This window comes from Ixodes scapularis, unplaced genomic scaffold (genome assembly GCF_016920785.2).
Source record: "Ixodes scapularis isolate PalLabHiFi unplaced genomic scaffold, ASM1692078v2 PGA_scaffold3__209_contigs__length_174095766, whole genome shotgun sequence".
Classification (NCBI taxonomy): domain Eukaryota; kingdom Metazoa; phylum Arthropoda; class Arachnida; order Ixodida; family Ixodidae; genus Ixodes; species Ixodes scapularis.
In genome coordinates this window covers 73,351,477-73,370,870 of record NW_024609868.1, presented here as the reverse complement: position 1 = coordinate 73,370,870, position 19,394 = coordinate 73,351,477, and the positions used below count along the sequence as shown (strand labels likewise).

Genomic DNA, 19,394 nt, shown 5'->3' with positions numbered 1-19,394 from the left:
GTTGATGGTGATGAAGTTGCGCTGTTACAATATATATATATATACATATATATATATATATATATATATATATATATATATATATATATATATATATTGTGTGTGCGATTGCATTAGCACATTGAAACACCCACCGAAAATATTTTCTGGCTAAGCTACTGACCACGAACACCACATATTTTTCGATTATAACTTGAATTTGGGCGAGCTGGGTCATACTAATTTGAAAGGTTAAAAAGCGGAAACAAGTGGAGGACAGACAATAAAGGCACAAAGTCGACAGGACGGGCGCTATCCCGCCCGTCCTGTCTTCTTCGTGCCTTTCTTGTCCTTGATTTGTTGGCGCTTTTCAACCTTTCAAATATTTTTTGTTTGTGTTGGCTTGTCATGGAACAATGTTATTCTTCTGGGGCTGATTATGTCAATTATTATAGACATAATATTTTATATATGGTGTTGTATATTATATTTCTATATTATAGTTTTCCCTTCTTGGCTCAGCTACTTGCATGCAATGCGTCATGAATCGTATATGTAAACTTTAAAATGGTTAGCGTTTCATAACTTAGGTATTCAACAAAAGATTATTCTTCCAAGTCCAATTTGCAGCAAGTGCAAACAATCGACTAACCCCCGCCGAACGAGCCAATTATGCTGTGAAGTTTGCCTGGAACCATTTTGTTAGGCTTTGCGCGTGGGACCATTTTGTCCGGGGCCATTTCGAGCGGGAACATTTTGTCCGGGATAATCTTGTCCGGATGTCATAAAAAAGAACTGAAGTGCCCGACGACGTCCTATCCCGCTCTTCTACAGACGGGGAAGTACAGACAAAAAGCGAAGCACAGTGCGCGAAATAGGAAAATGTGGTAGAGCCTCAATGAAATGAACTACATTCTCCAATCAATCTCACGGATATGCTTACATGTATCGATAATTTCCGATCGGTAAGGGGAAGTGCTTCGCCTCCACGGAGCTGCCCGAGTGACAGACGCTTACTATGGTGTCTGCGCAATTGACACCGGAGAAAAGAAATGCTCTTGTGGGAGGTTCTTGCGCCTCAAGGCAAAATTTTGCCTCTAACTTCAAGAAACCAGACCACTCTGTCTTTGTCCAGCGGTGTTATGCAAGACCGCGGGAAGAAGGGACCGGGACGTGTCCGCCTGGCTAAGATTGGTCAGCGTCACGCCGCTGACCAATCGCAGCAGACCCAGCGACCTATCCCTTCTTGCATAGCACACCTGGTAAAACTATTCGTACTTACGAAAATGGAAGGAAAAATTTTCATTTTGTGTGCAACTCTCAGAACTCCTACGTCGATGTTCCAGATACCGGAAACGTTGAATGATATAATGGTATCTCCTTAGAGAAAAACTACCCATGCGTGTGAAATACCGTTGTCCATGCCATGCATAAGAAATTAAAAAAAAAAAGTGTTGACGTTTTCATGTTGTTTTTTTTGTTACCTGTGTTAGGTTTTTATGGTCTCGACTTACCTAAAGTTCTACCGACTAAATTAGAGCGCTGTTATTGCACGCCTCATAGCTTTTTAGGGGTGAAGCTACTTAGGGTCTAGCTTTGTTCGTCCGGCGTCCGTGCTCACATCGATATTGCTGGTGCTCATGATCGTGATCGTGAGTTCACGTGCTCACGAGCGCATGAGCACGTGCTCACGTGCTCATGTAGGGCAAAAAAAAAATTGAAAAAAAAATGTTTGCGCAGTCGACAGGATGCGAACCTCTGCGGGGAGACCCCCATGGATATCTAGTCCATCGCCTTAACCACTCGGCCACGACTGCGGGACAAGTAGGGGGGGGGCCTCTGAGATAACGTCGCACGTTGCCGCTCAACGTCTATATATGAGAGGGCGCTGCGGTCAAATGTGTATATAATCGCGTTAAACGTTGCATGCATTGGCTCAACGTTTATAGACGAGAGGGCCCTGCGGTCAAATGCTCAAATGCGTATATAACCACGTTCCATACCACACATTATAGTTCTGATATGGATGAAAACGAACGATAGGTTCGGCATGTTGCGGCTCAGCGTTTACGCTGACAAGCACCACCAGAGCTTCGCCCCCAATCAACATCATTCACGACGTCGAGATGCGGTCATTTTTTTTGTTGTTTTTTGTTTTCCGCTCACGTTTTACTATAGAGAAGCTATAGAGGCAGACCTGAAGATCCATATCTTGTGTAAGCACATACCTATCGTTTACACAAGTCGCCTTTTTTTTAACGAATTGTGCTACGACAGGAACCAAGGGGAGGATGCGAGGGAAAGAGGGTGCAGGGCAACAAGTTAAACACGTTTTTTGCTGTATTAACAGGTACGGGCTTTCATGTCACGTAGGTGCTGACGCCTGACAGAGGAATTTCTGACATTGGCAAACGGAGATGTGAAATCTGTCTAGTGAAACTGGACATCTCCGAGACTTGCCCAATAGGTACCATTGCGTGTATTAGAGCAGAGCAGCGTCTAAGGGTGTCCTAGTCTCATTTCGACTTTCCTCAAGATGAACGACGCACTCTTGAAGTCTCAGTTTTTTATCTACGGATGTCTCGTAGCGACTTTTGTTTGGATTTTGTGGACCTACTCCAAGAGAGACTCTTCTAAGACGCAGAAAAAGGTAAGCCCAGACGTCAGCATCAGCTAATGCTCATCATTACGGGGGCCGTAGCGCACCATAAAGGACTAATTATGCTCTTAATAACTAATCATTGGCTTAGTGGGAAGGTCACATGAGTGATCACCAGAAATCCTAGGTACTACGTATCACAACTAGCGTTGTCGCATTTATTAAGGGAAACTTGATTCCCCCAAAAATACAATAAAATTTATATTATAAATTTTATTGCTGAATATGCCTTTCCCTCCGTCGAACAAAGTATTTGTTCTGACACAATTCAGAAACATTTTATTTTATGATAACTATATTAGTTTATGTTACCAATGCTTTTGAAAACTTCCCAGTTCGCTCGGAAGATGCGTCAACCCGGTTAATTGGTAATTCGTGTGTTAAGTGCTTAGGATTCGTCACATTTCCCGGAAAGTTTTTGTTCTTGTGTAGTTTGTTTCTTGAGTGCACTGTTTGAACTGCTGACATGCACCGAGATTTTTGTTAATTGAATTGGCCGCTGACTTGGGGTTTCCACGGCGCGTCTCGTGATTCTGTGACCGTAAATTCTCTCCGGAATTTCGCCGGTCCTAATCACAGCTAGACACGAAGGATTGATACTCGTGAGTCTTAACTGCGGAAAGAGAGCCACGCAATTTTATGTTTCTTCTTTGATGTGCATTATAGTTCACCCTTTGCCCGTTTTGCTTAAATGAGTTTGTTCTTTCAGAATAGGCCAGTGTTGCAACGATACATTCGCGACGAAACGCAGCCCGTTTTTCCAAACGGCTGGATCCCGCTTCTCCTCTCGTCCGAGCTGATAATCAACAAAGTGAAGTCCCTAAATGTTTTGGGTGAGTGAGTTTGCACAAAGAAAAATATAGATTCCGTAAAATTTATTTTGCTATCTTTTGTTTTTGATCAGACCAGAGACCACTGACAAGCTACCTCTTGACAACCATTTTCTCGAGTATAGCAACTTCAGTGCGACTACGATTCCTAGAACGTGTTCTTGAGTGGCGCGTTTACCATGTCTCTCTTTCGTCCCTTCGTTTCTCGGATCTTTTTAAGTTTTCACTGCGGTATGCAGCGAAACGCAGCGATCATGGCGGTGGCACAGGAGCATAGGGATACTGTAGATCTCCCGCCTGCGGCGAGTTGACGAGAACTTTGGCTGTCTAGGGTTGGAGTCGTCCTATAATGCTAGCGGCAACAGCGTTACTCGCCTACTTCGACGATTGTACGATCAGTCATCAGGATTGCGTTCTCCTGTGGCTCCTGTGAGAATTCGTCATGACGTGTCTATGAAGGTGTGTTCCCACGTTGTTTATTTTTCGTGCATGATTTACAAGAACGACACAATGTCGTAGGTCATTCGAGATTTTTAGTCTCCATTAGGGCATTATTAACTTCTAATTTAATATGTGACAGGAAAAAAGGTGCGCGTGACAGCATGAGCTAGACTAGGGGTTTACACGATCTATTCAAAAAATCAGAAATAATACAGGCTGGACTATGCTGCTAGCTAAATGATTCGCTGCTCGATAGCAAAGAACTAAATAGGCGTTTATATGCATGTAAAAAAAAAAACAACAAGAACACTCGAACTCGAGGGAGTTTTCTTGGCGACGTTGCGCCCTTGAATATTCATGTCAGAAGAGCATCAGTGCGTGGTTCATGCAATCTCTGTGAGTACTGCATAAGTATGGAACCTATGAACCTGGTATATCACCGTTCCCCGGTGCCTGGACGCACACTTCCTCGCGTTGAAGATATACCGAATCACTATACTCCGTTTCACCTCCTATTTATGTACCACAGGGAAATCTACAAGTGCAAGTTCCTTGCTCGAGGTCGCACCTGGCAGACATGCAGGAAATTTAGCGCATCTGTAGCAACGGTCAAAACTATTAGCTCAGATTTCCAGCCTTCATGGCGGTATATATCTTAGGTGAAATGGATTATATGAACAATGGGCTAATGGATGGCTGATTACGTCACCGGCACTTTGAGACATGGTGACCTAGGTAAAGGGTCCGATCCTAGGGTCCCGAAATTAAATTAAATGTTTTAAACGAAAACAAAGAGCTTACCACAGAACTAGTTTTGTATATATACTATATTAAAAATAATACATTTCTGGTGGTATAGTTGTCGCATATTTTAATGTTGTGCGTCATGACTCTATTTTGGCTACAGCCTCTTGATCCATGCCGCTTCGGTACGGCCTGCCGCTTTATCAGAAGAAGTATAAAAACAGCGATCCACCGGATTTTCCTTAGCTCGTTGCTGGAGGAGTGCATCAGCGGCCACGAGTAATTATTTTGCGTGGATCGGGCCTCGCGCCACTCCCACTCATTTTCCGCCAGTCACTGTGACCGCTGCGGGCGACAGGCGCGACCGAGCGCGTCGCTGTGATCGGCCTTCCACGATTGGCCAAACGCTCACTCCTAGTCATAACATCCCAGATAGGAACCTCGATACAAATGCAGAAAGATTTAATTAAACAGAGCTTATATTTTGTCTTCCTAAAAATGTTAAATAACACAGCAAAAAAAAAAAAAAAAAACGAGACGAAGAAATTGAACCATCTTTATAAACAACTGAATAAAATGAAGAAAATTATTATTATCCAAATTATCATTATTCATCAAAGTTTGTAAAACATCAAGGACAGTGTCACTAAGTTTGGATATCCATTTTTTAAAGAGGGTGTTTCGTTCCTTACTTTATGTTGTTGTTTTTGTCGCGGTGTCTATATAAGTATTTTTTCGTTTAAATAAAATTTTCAGCTGTGAAATACCTTTGAATGATTGTGCCGTTTTTTTCTTTTATCTTGCAGTGTCTGGGTTTATGTTATGTCCAATTTATGCCAGTTTAATAATTTAGTCCCATGTTCCAGCGGAAAAAAAGAATCTTCCGATGGACAAAACAACAAGCTTTTCGCGTAAAGGTCGTCAAAATAGTGAGCGCAGTAAAAAACGAGCCATCTGCGTTAGGTTCTTATTTAGAACAATATCTGTTCACGTTCCGCCCATTAAGACTTACGGAAAAAGAGCGCAAGTACGCATCTGGTATCCCCGACGCCACCGCTCCCTTCCACACAACAAAATTCGTCTACTATGGTCACCGCACGCAAACGCAGCGTCTGAAGCCAGCTACAGCCGCGCCATCTTTCATATTGTGTCTGCTACCAACGCGGTCCGCCAACGGTCTGCCAGGCGACCGCTTTCCGTTCTCAACGTTGACTTTCACAACGGAGCGTCCGACTTCGGACAGCGTTGCAGCGTTCACGTTGTTAGACGATATTCGGAACATGACGTCTGCCATTGCTGGCTTCAGACGCTGCGTTCACGCGTTCCTCCATAAATAAATGCGAGTCGTTTCCACGGTGCCGTCCAGCAACGCCACTGATCCTTTGTAGTAGGCTGGATCGCGGATCGAGGTTGGACTTTGACTTGGGTTGGGGGCGCCACCAGCGGAAATTGCCTGACACCAGAAAGTGCTTGAACCCTAGGGATAAACATAAAAAAGTGAGATTTATCTCAATTGTATTATGTTGTGTCTTAGTATTTCGGCAAAATACCATACATATTTATTTACGAGACGCTCAGAACAAGCTTCAAAAAGTTTATTTTTAGTAATTCCTCCCATAAACTTGCCTGTATTGCCTGATGTCAAGCAATGGCCGGCGTTGTTGCCACCGTCGGGCTCCCTATTGCAGAACCTAGTTTGTAGACCGGGTCCCTTTAAAGTCATGGAGAACGTTGGACATTTGATGGCAGGAGGCTGCGACGGAGATTGGTCACAAGTGCGCATGCGCTGCGTTTCCGCGCGGCATGGAGGAAAGCAGGTGGTAAGGTGGAGACACCCGCAGACGAACAACGCGTTCGGCTCCTCGACGGAGCTTGCATTGCAAACGCAAACGAAGACCATAGTCACGTGGCCAGTGGCGTAGGCAAGAAGGGGGGGGGGGGGTTGGGTGGTTAAACCCCTTCCCCCCCCCCCCCCCCCAAGATGCTCAAGCTGCACCCCCCCCCCCCCCCCCCCCCCCCCCCCCCCGGGGTGGGCCCGCTCGCTACCCTGCTCACGCAGCCGGTCTTTCACAGGGCACGGAGCATAGGTGGAGCGTGGACTATCTCTAACTTATATGCTTTCGGGAAAAATGTTTCTGGGGTAGAAAATGCTGAAATAAATAAAATAGTCAATTTTTCTTCATTCATGCCTATTTGATGGGATGCTGAACTTGACCTGAGATATACTGGGTGATTCAAGGAGAGGCCAGGCTCTTTAAGTCGACCGCAAAATTCGGTTTCTTAACCTATCGCGCTACGACTTTGTGCAGCGTTGCTACAGATGGTGCATGTTTTTTTGTTTTTTTTTGTAAAATTTGCAACGAGCGAACGTACCTGCGAAAAAAGTAAAGAAAGAAAAAGGCTTAGCTCCTATGGAAACTCAGCGACGCCACCGGTCTTCAAACAACACGGCGCCGTTTCGCACGGAAGACAAGAGATAGTGCAACAAACGCCTCCAACGAACGAGCATACGGCGCCGAGAGCCGGCGTCTTTAGCAGACAATCTTTTCGACTCAAAAGCGGCGCGCGTTCGGCAGGCGTCGACAGTCGCAGAAACAAAAAACAGGCCCGGTAACAACAAGGAACTGCAGTTCCTTGTCTGTTAAAGACGGCGGCTCTCGGCGTCGTATGCTCGTTCGTTGGCAGCAGTTGGCGTCGCGATCGCTTACGCCATCTCTTGTCTCCCGTGCGAAACGGCGCCGTGTTGTTTGAAGGCCGGTGGCTTCGCTGCGTTTCCATAGGAGTTGAGCCTTTTTCTTTCTTTACTTTTTCCTCAGGTAAGTTCGCTCTTTGCAAATATTACAAAAAAATGTACCATCTGTGGGCAACGCTGCACAAAGTCGTAGCGCGATAGGTTAAGAAACAGAATTTTGCGGTCGAGAGCCTGGCCTCTCGTTGAATCACCCTGTATAGAGAACGGATATTCCGAAACATTTGTGGGGTCAAGGATGACAATTTCAAGGCAAAGTATAACAAACTATCCTCACTGAAATACATAGTTAAATCAAACTAAAGTTGATATAATAAAACGCACATGGTGATAATATAAAACAATGCCAGTGATGTAAGGAATAATAAATGAACTGTAAGAACAATTGCACCGTAAGCAATGGCATGGCGCTGCGCTCACGCAAACCTTGTGTAGTGATCAGAATTACGTGCTTTCGGCTAGAAATTACCGCGGATAAAAAAGTAACTAACTAGTTATTTCAAATTTCAAAAAGCAATTTACAGGCTGTCTTGATCATTTCATTTATGCCGGACGCCTACATAATATGATGCTGCCGCCTTCCTTCACGGCAGAGATTATCCAGGATGACCACCGCTTGAACTTTAATGTCGCGGTGACTATACAAAAGCACTAGACCGAGCAGTCGCTCATTGGAAGTGGACACTCTCAGATATGTTTTTAACCGTTGTAGTGAAGAGAACGGGCGCTCAGCTTCTGCCGTTGTTACGCGCAGAGTCGCTAGGATCTTGAGGAGACGATAGACGTTTGGGAATAGAGCCTCCGGACAGAGGGCGACCGCCTGTAGCACAGACCCATGACGGGCGTTTCATGTTTCTCCCTCTTTCATTGGACGCCGAAAATTTCCCTATTTTCGGCGAAGTTTCCCTCACTTCGTGATATTTCTCTCAATCGAGACGCCCGTCTTGATGGTCGCTCATGGATGCGATGGAGTCCGTCTTGCTTTCTGCTTTGCATGTCGAGGTGGCATCCGATGCATCGTTGTTCGATCAATCTTTTCGTTGCACGGGACATCAGAAACTCTTGGAGAGCCTTCATATTTTCACTACGCATAGGCGCAAAGGTATTAAAGTTCGTTTCCACGTTCAGCTTGAGGTTTGCGTGTTTGTTTGTGGTGTGTGATGTCATTTCTCCAAGGGACGGAACGACGAGTTCGGACTGACGACTTTTCATCGCCCAGAGGATATACCGCTGCTGCCTTTGGACCACGCTGTAAGATAAAGCGGCCTATAGCAAAACTAAGACTATCTTTCCTTCGGCATCATGTTCTTTCGCAAGAATTTGTTAAACCTTTAATAGATAATAGATTCTGGTTTTGTGATTGCTCAGAATTACCCTCCCCCTATATATGGGCCCCTAGTGTTTGTGCGAGGACGGTTGCACTAATTTTTCAGCGTCGAGATCTCTTTTTTCTTTCTTTGCTGCTGATTAATTTTTTGTGACAGTATAACCTGCCGGTAACAGCCAGGCGGCGCCGGTAGAGTGAGAGCCGAAGGTCATACATTGCCTCGGTGTAATTTGGCGAAGGGTGAACAATAAGCCCCCTATATGCGTGCCGACGGCTTCGATATCCGCTACGTATACGAGTGCAGCGCACACATATTGGAGCGTGATGCTGCGAAAAGCCTGACACTTCTTGGCAGTAAAAGCACACTCCGGTGATACGTATTCACGTTCCGATTGGCCCGCCAGGCCGCGGCTTCCACTGTACCTACATGTTATGCGATCACGGCTTCCTGACCTACCCATTATTTCTTGCTTCAGACACTAGGCTATAGCGGCGCCATCAGAGTAATAGCTCACGTTTGAAGAATGCAGCTGCCACTGCCAGGTATAACTCATTTTTGTCGCTTCAGTCGCAAGATAGCGCCAAATCAAACAGCATTGCAGGTTGCCTATAGACCAGTGTCCGAAATTCTAGCCCCCAGCTCTTAAATTGTGAAATAATAATCTCAAGCGCAGACTCTTCTGAAGAGAGGGGCTGCGCATAGAACAAGGTTTTTGCTCTTTAAAGTACTGTTGATATTGGTGTCGTTCTTGGAGCTTCGTGACTATGCCTTTCTGACGTTCTTGCACTACGATATGTTCGAAGAGTTCTAAAAAAAAAAAAGGATTCCCTCAAAAAGTGCAGCCCCCCCCCCCCCCCCCCGGTCCCCTCCCCCTTTACCGTGTCCTTGTGTCAGCATAAACAAACTTGGCGGCACCCATGGAACAGAGCAGACACTGGTCTATTCTATAGCTATCCTTGTGTTTTATCTGGCCTTCACGCGTTGGTATTGCAGTGCCCACCTCATAAAGCGGAGAGGGGAGCTTTGTGCTGCGAGCAAGCTTTTAAGGGTACACACCCCCTGGGAGAACAACTTTTGAACCCTTGGCTTAATATGAATGAAATTTACAGGGTAGGGTGGTGGTCATGTTTGAAGATACGTAACAAAATTCCAGGTCTCTCGGTTAAATGGGAAGGAAATTAGAGCAACTTCTATCAGTAACACGCCTACATTGTTCAATTATTCTATCGTCGGAAAACTATCACAATATTCAAGATTTTTTATTCGCTAGATATCTAGCAGAATGTCTAGGGGATGTGGCTATGAAAAGTATTTTGTAAAAACTCATTTATTTCTATAAAGTTTCTCTTCTGCAATGTAGGTCAACTTTTTTGGTCTTCTGTGTCTTTGAAAAAATCTCAACATTTGTTTTTTTATAAAAGACACCCGTAAAGTGACAAAAAATGTTATAGGCGTAATTATTAATAAATTTGAGTCAGGAAAAGGGAAGAACTAGCCTTCCTTGTATTTTTATTATCAAACGATAGATTGTCTAAAATGGTATTTATACGAAAAAGTGGAACGCAGAAAAAGGCGTTCAAAGTGCTCCAAACCCTGCCCCAATGGACAGAAAATAATTTATAAAAAAATTAACAATGCAGTGTAGTCTAATTAAACTTTCTGGGAATACTCCCTGGATGTTGGTGGAGGAAGTACGCCATTTTGCAAAGTCAACTTTTTTTGCAGAATTTTTTTTTTTTCTGGGTAGTGCCCCTCCCCACCCGCTTAAAGTTGGTGGGCCGTAACTACGACCACAGTAGAGCAGTGAGCCACCACGCCCATATTCCTGTAAATGAAGCCTGCTCCTTTTTCAAAAATGACAATGCAGCTTTGCCCGTTTTATCTTAACAACGCCTCACCAATCGTTGCGTGAGCGTCTGTACCGCCGAGCTCATCCTGCTTCGGCATTCGGGGGGGAGGGGGGGGGGGGAGGAAGGGGTTGATGCCATTGGACCCCCCCCCCCCTCCCCCCCGAAATAAAATACTGGCCACGCCACTGCACGTGACCCTGATCGAGCAGTGGAAAGCTTTCTGTAATGTAGGCTCTCTACTCGCAATCCGCGATCCAGCTTTCTACAATAGAGATTGTGGGATTTGTTAGCGAGTAACAGATGTAGCGAAGAGTAACCAATGGTTATCTCAACAGCGGCGGGGGTCTCTAAGGAGATGTGAAACCTAGTAGCCCCAGCCCTTTCCCCCCCCCCCCCCCCCCCTGGATCTCCGCGGCAATATAGACGGCGTTTAGGGCTCTATTACCGCGGGTCAGTTCGATAAATTACCTTCATTGGTGCCAAGGATCGACTAACTTGTCTCACTTTGTCGGATATAGCAAAAGGGAAGACACACGTTCCGTGTTTGAGGGAAGAGTCCAAGCGCATTTATTAAAACACTTTCCAAATGAACTACTACGTCCCCATTCAAAATAACCCCAGCGTCGGCATGGTAAAAAAAAGGCCCTTACCTGCCAGATGCGGGGTCCCCGAGAGCCAGAGGGCGGGAAAGCATCGGAAGAGTCGCCGACGAACGTCCCACCACTTTTGCTGCCACCGGACGAGTCTCTTTCCCGAAAGCGGGGAAAGACGAAGCGAAACCTCCTCGCCTGTCGGTCGTGAGCCGCATCTGAGCGGGGGAACAAAAGGCCTTTTCCCGGGAGAGAGTGAAAGAGGAAAGCCCCCAAGACAGGGGACCCTCTTACTTACACTTCACAAGTTCACAAAATAGGTCGAAGCTCACGGCGGACACCGAGCGTTCCAACCCGTGGCCGTTATGACGGCCGTCCGTGAAGGGAGACCGGTCCACAGGAATCCTCAACGAGATCAATGGATGCATGACGCTGACTACAGCAGACGAACTTCATTGTGGGGAAGGAGACGGCGCGGTGGCGAAATCTGATCACACTTGGGCTCTTTCGTCGTGCTTTTCGATGGTAGGACAGTCAACAAAAAAAGTTCAAAATAAGGACTTAAACGCAGATTGCTGACTTTCTTCAGCGCCTAATATTTTGACAAGCGTTGCGTGAAATGTTTTAGCTTGCAATTAGGACCAAGATTTCGCACTGCAGCTTGGGGCGAAACCAACGATGTTTCAAATTCATCATACTAAAGAAATCACAGTGAGCTTTCTGTCACTTTGTAGAAGGCCGACCACAGCGACGCTTTTGGTCTCAAACGTCGCCAATATACCTTCCATCATAATATACATGCATCATGAAGGCTGCCGGCAACGTAGGCACACGCGCTTCTCGCACTCACCTTCTCTCTATAAAAATTCCACGAAATGCCGAAAATAAGGCATTCATAAACGCCCAAGTAAAATGTAATTTCTCTTTAGTTTTTGTTATAGAACAGATACTACACACATCAGCACGTGCAGCGTGTGGAGCTATGCACTCGACCATGCCCTACGTGCTTGAGTAATTTAGAAACATTTATATTCAGCGCTAATATACTCAACGGTGTATTTTTATCGATGTCATTGTGTCCACCGTTTTGAGGTTTAGAGCTGATTGGCGCGTGCCAGAGGCGAGCGTATTGAAAGATTTACCTGGCACCACCAGATACGCAGTGCACCGAGGCCTATGGGGTTCATCGTGGGATATATAACAACACAATGGTGGATTGACGTCACGTTAAAACTCTCTAAATTACTCACTGCGACTACCTCGAGCACTTCTGTTTCACCCGGCAAACAGAGTAACTCGGCAGGTCGTTTGCAGCGGTTCGGGAATCAGAACAGAGCGGCCGTGCCTGTACCAGCTTCGGAAAGGTCATATAGATTACAAATTGAATATAACTACTTCAATTATATAGTATGACTTTAATGCAGGAGAAGAACTGGTTGCGTTCCGAACTCAAGATGGCGTCGCCCACGTGATGGACGCCTACTGTCCCCACCTGGGGGCAAACCTGGGCGTGATGGGCCGTGTTGTGGGAGACTGCATCGAGTGCCCTTTCCACGGATGGAGGTTCAGAGGAGAAGACGGTGTTTGCACGCACGTGCCTTACGCTAGTAAACGTACGAATTTTATACCTTTTGCGGGCCCAGGTATAAGTCTACAACGACACAATACCTTGAGCTCTCTCTCTTTCGCACCCATTCAAACAGTAGGACTGTAGTTTCATTTCCCCAACTAGTTAGGTGAACATATATTCACCGCAAACACACGCAGACGTTTTAGTCGGGTGCATCTATGTAGGTCCGTCTGTGTCTATCTCGCTTTTTTTCCCTTTTCAGTCTTTCTTTTGTTTCCTCAGCCGGAATAAGCTATGCCCTGGCTCTGGCAGATATATATTTCATTCCGCCGTTCTTAGCTCCTGGAACTAAACTATGCAGAGCCCATGGATTCTTTGTTCAATCCCCATTTCTGCCTGTTGAGCTCTGGATGAGCATCGTACCGGCTTCCGGTCATGTATCACTAGAGCGTGGTGTGTGTTAAACTCCCCAAGCTAGCGGTTGTACTGTACTCGCTAATCCTTATTGCGAAAACATTAACTGTCTTGTTGAGCGAAGCCGGTGAAGCCGGCGAAAACAGCAACTAAATTCCCATTGGATGGGCGTTCTCTGCAGCAGCGAAACGGCACCTGAATTGCCACTGCGCTGCGAAAATTGTCTCAGTTAGGTTCCTGTAAACAAAGTAAATTAATAGCTTTGGAAATAAAATTTTGTCCATTTCGGTCTGAGTGGGAATCGAAGCCGGCACCCCGGGGTGCGAGAAGAGCAAGCTTTCCTGACGCCACGGCGGCTCCACGGTTCCGGCTGACGAAAGATTTCCCGAATGCGTGCATCATGCTTTCGCATTCCCACACGTAAGCAGTCTTAAGTGCCTGTGCCAAATTTTTTCATCTACAGCTGTGATACCAAACGCCCATTGAGGCTGACTACAATGATTTGCGACCTTTCTTGAGAATCACAATAAACGTTATCATATCATTGATCCGCTCAACACGAGCAGCGCTCTATTAGGCGCGCCAGGGAATTCCCGCTATTTTATCATCATTCTTTCCCATCAGAGTATTATTTTTTTTAATGAAGAAATAAATATTTACGATTCAGTAGAGTGTGCAAACACATCTGCTATATGCACATCTTACACGTTCATATTCCTGGCGACTAAACGTGCTCACGTGTTTTTTGTTTTCTTTTAACTTTGTGAAGCTTCATTTGTTTTCGAGGGGTCATGCCTACTCAGCCAAGCGCAAAGCCTCGTAATGGTGTTCTTATCCGATTTGTGTGGTCAGACACGGTGGTGAAATACATATTATTTTGTATTTTCTACAAAATGAGTGAAGGTGAACCATTAAAAAAGAGAGCATTCTAAATTTGAGTGCTGCTTCCACGACTGCAGACACTGCGGGAAATTTGTTTACTGGAGCGGGTGCGACAAAAAGTTGGTCAGCTCTCTTCACCAGGTGAGAGAATCTTCATCATGAGTACGTGTTAGGCGAGTATCTTCTATGGAGCCGCGTTTATAAATAAGGCAGTAGTTGATATTCATGTTTCATATTAGTCATTACCTTGGCACTAATTCTCACGATAATAAATATGGGGCATAAATATATCTTTGGAAATACACAACATACACCTTGTTCACTACTAAACCAAACGTCATAGCCATCTTTACCACAAAAATAGGGCAATGAAGTTCTACTGTCACACGGTTATCTTTATGCTCGCCCAAAATGTAAGCGTTGTCTTACACTTACGCTTACTCTAGTTCAAAAGTGCGCCATACCTACAATGCCATGTGTCCAATGGTACACCCACGTTAGCACTTCTGTGATAGACTTCACATTACTACAAACAAATGACCTTTACATGCACAAACTTTTAACGCTTTTAAATTGGCAATAGAAACTAAAATCATAAATGTACTCGATTTGCACAAAAACTCAAATTAAACTTTTCACCGTACAACACAAGGCACACGGAAAGTTAGAACATTCAATTTTATAGACTATTTCATTTTCCAGTCTTACTAAACTAACTAACAGGACATGCCATAACACCAGAATTATTTTTCAATAAATTCGTTCTTAATCGGCAACTGAGTCTCCCGCACTTACCTTTTTAGGTATATTTAGCGTCTATTTTATGTTCACGTTTCAGTGTTTTTATTATGACTTTCGAACTCTCAATATTAGTAGATGTTGATCTTTATGTAATCTATATTTGTGATTTGATTTATGTGCTAAATGTTTGCGTTACCCCATCCTGCGAACTCTACGGGGGCAGGGACATTGTCAAGACGCCACGGTGACTTTCTTCCCTGCCCCCTACTCCACAGGAGATAATACGAGTTTAATTCAATTTAGTTTCAATATATCCTCCCAAGCCGTCTACCTCGCTTGAATACTGAGTTAATCTTTTAGTAACCTTTAAAGTTACCTTCTAATATTCTGTCAAATTCTTGATTTTCCAACAGATCCCGAATTCGTGAAAGCTAAGACGTGGATCTCCAAGGAAGCCTACGGCTTACTTCTGGCATGGTACCACGCAGATGGCAAAGAGCCAACGTGGGACGTGACTGAGCACCAGGAGATTACAAGTGGACAGTGGAGGCGAACTGGCTTGTGGGAGAAACAAATCTTTGGTTACATGCAGGACATTACTGAAAACGGAGCAGACATCCACCACTTCAGACAAATCCACAAGGCTTCACCGTTTGTAGGACCTCAGGAGTACGAGCGCGTTGCGGGCAACTCGTGGGCGTGTCGCGTAATGACTTTCGACTATGACATCACATGGTCTGAGCACGGCGTCAAAGTTTGCGTTAACACAGATCTGCGAGTGAAACTGTTTGGTTGGAACGTTGTCACATATCACGTTGTGGTTTGGCAACTGGGACCGGCCTTGAACGTCGCGCAAGCCTCCAGTCCGTTCGGTAATCTTTTTTACGTCTTCTCGTTCACGCCCCACGGTCCCCGTGATATCCGAGGCATCATCCAGACCTACGCCGATCGCAGCCTGCTGTGGCCAATCCGGAGGTTTATGGAAAGTGGTACTTTCTCCATGGTAAGGACTGTAACAGCTGTCTTGTTGATGCAATCACGATTTAGTCGGAAACGCAAGAAGCAGTGCAAATAACACTTGGTGACACGTTTCGTGGATATCTTTTAAAAATACGGAAGCATTGCCTACTCAAAAGAAATATAGCTTGGGATCAAGTGACATATTTTCGGTGTCTCACTGACTGCCACCACTTTGGCCCCAACTATTAGCGTCCCTATCCTCAAAGATCCACTATTCAACTGATGCATACTTGTACCTCTTACTTGAAAAATGTAATGGATATGAATTACAAAATAGTACCGAGCCTCAAATGTAATGGATTACCGTTACGAATTTTTTTCGCTGAAAAGTAACGAATTACTTTACTCGTTACGTTTGAAATTACTTTCATGTTACTTTTCCCATGCACTTCTCAATAAAACATTAGAAACAATGTTTATGTTCTCAAAAATGTTCAGCAACACTGCTTTCGATTTTTCATACGCCCGTATTGTGGTAGTCGTTGTAAAATTAAAATATTTTATTTGAGAGACAGAATGTAAGAGCACTCCCGTTCACGTGTAAGCTGACAAGGCAGCTTACGCTGCAACCACACTCGCCATCCTTCTAGCTCACTGCGACCGGAAAGGATATCTGGAATTCTGCAGACAAGGTTAGCGGTACGCATGCTCAGTAGTAGCGTCTACCTCCGCTAGAAGATTCGGAGGTAATGAACCGATCTACGAAAGCTCCCCTTTTGAAACGGGCCTTTCAACCGCGAGCGCAACCTCTCAAAGCTGCTTTCTCGCGCCTGTAGCTCGGTCCCACTGTCTTCTTATACATGAACGGAGTATAGTGCATGCAGTAGAGAAAAAGGAATGGGCGCGAGTGCTCGATTTTAAGCTTTGGCCGAGCGGGTGGTCGCACAGTCATATTGCTCCAGTTTTGGTATTATGTGCATATTTATTTTGAAGTAACGTGTAATTAAAGTTTTCCGTTACAAATATTCGTAACGAAATCCCATTTCGAATTACTCACGCAAAAAGTAACATGGTAAACTTTAAAAAGTAGCGGAATGCAAGTGATTCGTTACTCGTAGCGGATTACTTGCCAAATCTAAATTCATACAATGAAATTAATTTTAGATAATGTGGGGACTAAGTTACTCACAGGGCTAAGCCATTGAAGGTCCGATGCCCTGAGAGCAGTGTCAGCGCGCGGCCACGCTGCCAGGAGAGCGGTTGCCGCGTTGAGTTCGTTCGCTGACTACAACGAGTAGAAGTATCGCAATACCAGACGATAATCTAGATCCAGACCTCGTGTATTGAAACTAGGATTCCGCAAAATACTGCGGCCGAGATAGTGTCGGGTCATAAGCCCCGAGCTACTCGTCAACCGGAAAGCCGAAGAAGTCGCATATCGTCTTGAGAGGTCGACCACAGACATAGTTTGTCAATTGGCTCCAACCAAGCACCTCTCTCGACAGCTAGGGCGCGGGAGGACCAGCCCATTGCGTCGACTGGTTTTTCAAGGGAGGAGGAAAGGCCCTCCCCAACTAGGATGTGACAAAGAAGATAGCGAGGGACAAGGGAAACGGGTAATCCCCTCCCAAAAACGCTCGCTTGCGATGACGCGAAGAGGCAAAGATTGCGCATCGCGACCATCATAGAAAAGGATTCCCATATTTGTAGTTGTGTGATTGGCCGCAAGAGCAATATTATAGCGGGGACAGGCATGCTCATGACAAACGGGGAAGGGGGGGGGGGGGGAGAAAAGTATAGGAGAAGGAAGATTCCCCCCCCACCCCCGTAGCAAAAATTATTTAGTAGAAAAGCTTGGAACGTCGAGAAATTTAGTCACTGCAGCTTATTGTCTCGCCTCACTGGATCAACAAGAACAGTTGCTTTTACACTCTCTTATCAGTCATATCTTCGGAAACCCTAAAAATATTCCAGAGTACCTGTCGGTCAGAAACTTATCCATTTATTACAAGTCAGTGGTGCTGAAGTGAAAAAAAAAAATTCGCATACGAATATCATTTGGATCCTACTGAACAGTGTCCGGTTGTTTGACGATCTTGTACAGAAGGCCCTCGAGATACTTTTGTATTGTTTATTTATTTGAGTTACCTGCCGCAATAGTAGCTATATTTATTTAAAAAAGGCTGCAACTTTTTTTTTTTTGACGCGCGGCAGATAGAATTGTTGCAATGCAATGTATTTTTTAGTGCCTACTGTCTTGACCTCAGACCTATATCACCTGATTGAATCAGGACCATAAACTATGCTCGTATTCTCCTAAAAAAACACAGAAAAAAAAGCACCTGCTTTTCGCGAAGCATTACATTACTATTTACTACTTTATGTGGTAAAGTGAATAAACACCTGTGTGGGTAAATTTTAGATAAGCATGCCGTTATTTTACCAAGCGTGCAAGTTTAAAATCGCCAAAGTCATAGTTTCTTCATCCGATAACCTCCTCTTGTATGAACTGCAGAGCTTGAATCATGCGCGAAGCTTTTGTATTTTTTTCTTTGCGTAACGAGTTAGAACGACAAAAATAATCCCTGGAGAAGGGGTACAAGAAGGACAAAGGACAAGCACAAATCTCCATAAACAAGTAAGTGACTGGTGCGCGACCGAAAAACTCCGTCTGGTCCGGGTATCGAACCCGGAACCTCTTCATTTCCAGTGGAGCGCTCTACCAACTGAGCTAACCAGGGGTTTCATATCAATAGGGCAAACAGATTTTATCAGCTGCCACCAGTCAAACACCAACAAGGGTGAAAGGCTTGCATTTTGAAGGTTATGATTAAAATGCAATTAAATGCGAAGGTGCGAGCGAGCTGGACAAGAATGACGAAAATGATCCCTGGAGAAAGAGAACAAGAGGGACACCCTCTTTTTTTTTTCGTTTCTTCAGGGATTATTTTATATTATTATAAATTATTATTATAATATTATTTTATAATATTATATTGTCGCAGGTCGGTCGGGACGTCATCATATGGGATCACAAGACCTTCCTGAAAAATCCTGCTCTGGTGAAGGAGGACGCAACCATTAAATCTTTCCGGAAGTGGTACTCGCAGTTCTACAGCAGCAAGAGTCCGACGTGGCGAGATGTGAGAGAGAAGACCGTAGACTGGTAAAATGAATCGTGAAGCTCGTATGCAATAAAACTGAGAAGGTCGGCCAAAAAATGCGGGAAAGGCCGTATTTTTTCGCCTATCATTCAACCCAATGAACACGGGACCGAGTACGGCAATTTGACGACACAGGATGTACATTATGTTTCTGGTTTTCAGAAAATAGTCCTAAAATACACGTGCAAGGTAGTTTTGTTTTTGCTTTGTTTTGTAAAACTCTGTAAAATAACTGTGAAATTACTTTTGGGGACTGGGAAAACGTCGTAGATATTGTTCCATTGACACCCTACATATCACGCGGATGAACATTGAACTTCAGTTGTGCTGTAAAGTTTCGGCGATAAAAGCAACGTGTGTTTCGATTTTGTATCTCCTTCCGGAAACTTAGTCACGAGGACGCTACGACCCTGCTGTCCAAAGGGGCTGTTAATAGCATCCCCAAAACCTCAAAATGAACCTACTTCATCACGTAAATACAAAGCATCGCTAA

At 44.8% G+C, this 19,394-nt stretch overlaps 1 protein-coding gene across 1 annotated transcript; it reads left to right on the top strand.

Moving 5' to 3' along the window:
• Positions 1-2,515: 2,515 nt before the first annotated feature.
• LOC121837213 (cholesterol 7-desaturase nvd 1-like) lies at positions 2,516-18,907 on the top strand. The gene is made up of 6 exons (XM_042292775.1): positions 2,516-2,629; positions 3,348-3,471; positions 12,595-12,813; positions 14,913-15,021; positions 15,150-15,780; positions 18,743-18,907. The coding sequence occupies exons 1-6, from the start codon at positions 2,516-2,518 to the stop codon at positions 18,905-18,907; spliced, it is 1,362 nt and encodes a 453-aa protein (XP_042148709.1).
• The last annotated feature ends 487 nt before the right edge of the window (positions 18,908-19,394 follow it).

Excerpts from the sequence above, each read along its gene's own strand:
- LOC121837213 (XM_042292775.1), top strand. The coding sequence starts at position 2,516 with ATGAACGACGCACTCTTGAAGTCTCAGTTTTTTATCTACGGATGTCTC. Across the intron at positions 2,630-3,347 it reads CTTCTAAGACGCAGAAAAAG|AATAGGCCAGTGTTGCAACG; the intron begins GTAAGCCCAGAC and ends TTGTTCTTTCAG. Across the intron at positions 15,022-15,149 it reads GACATTGTCAAGACGCCACG|TTACCTTCTAATATTCTGTC; the intron begins GTGACTTTCTTC and ends TAACCTTTAAAG.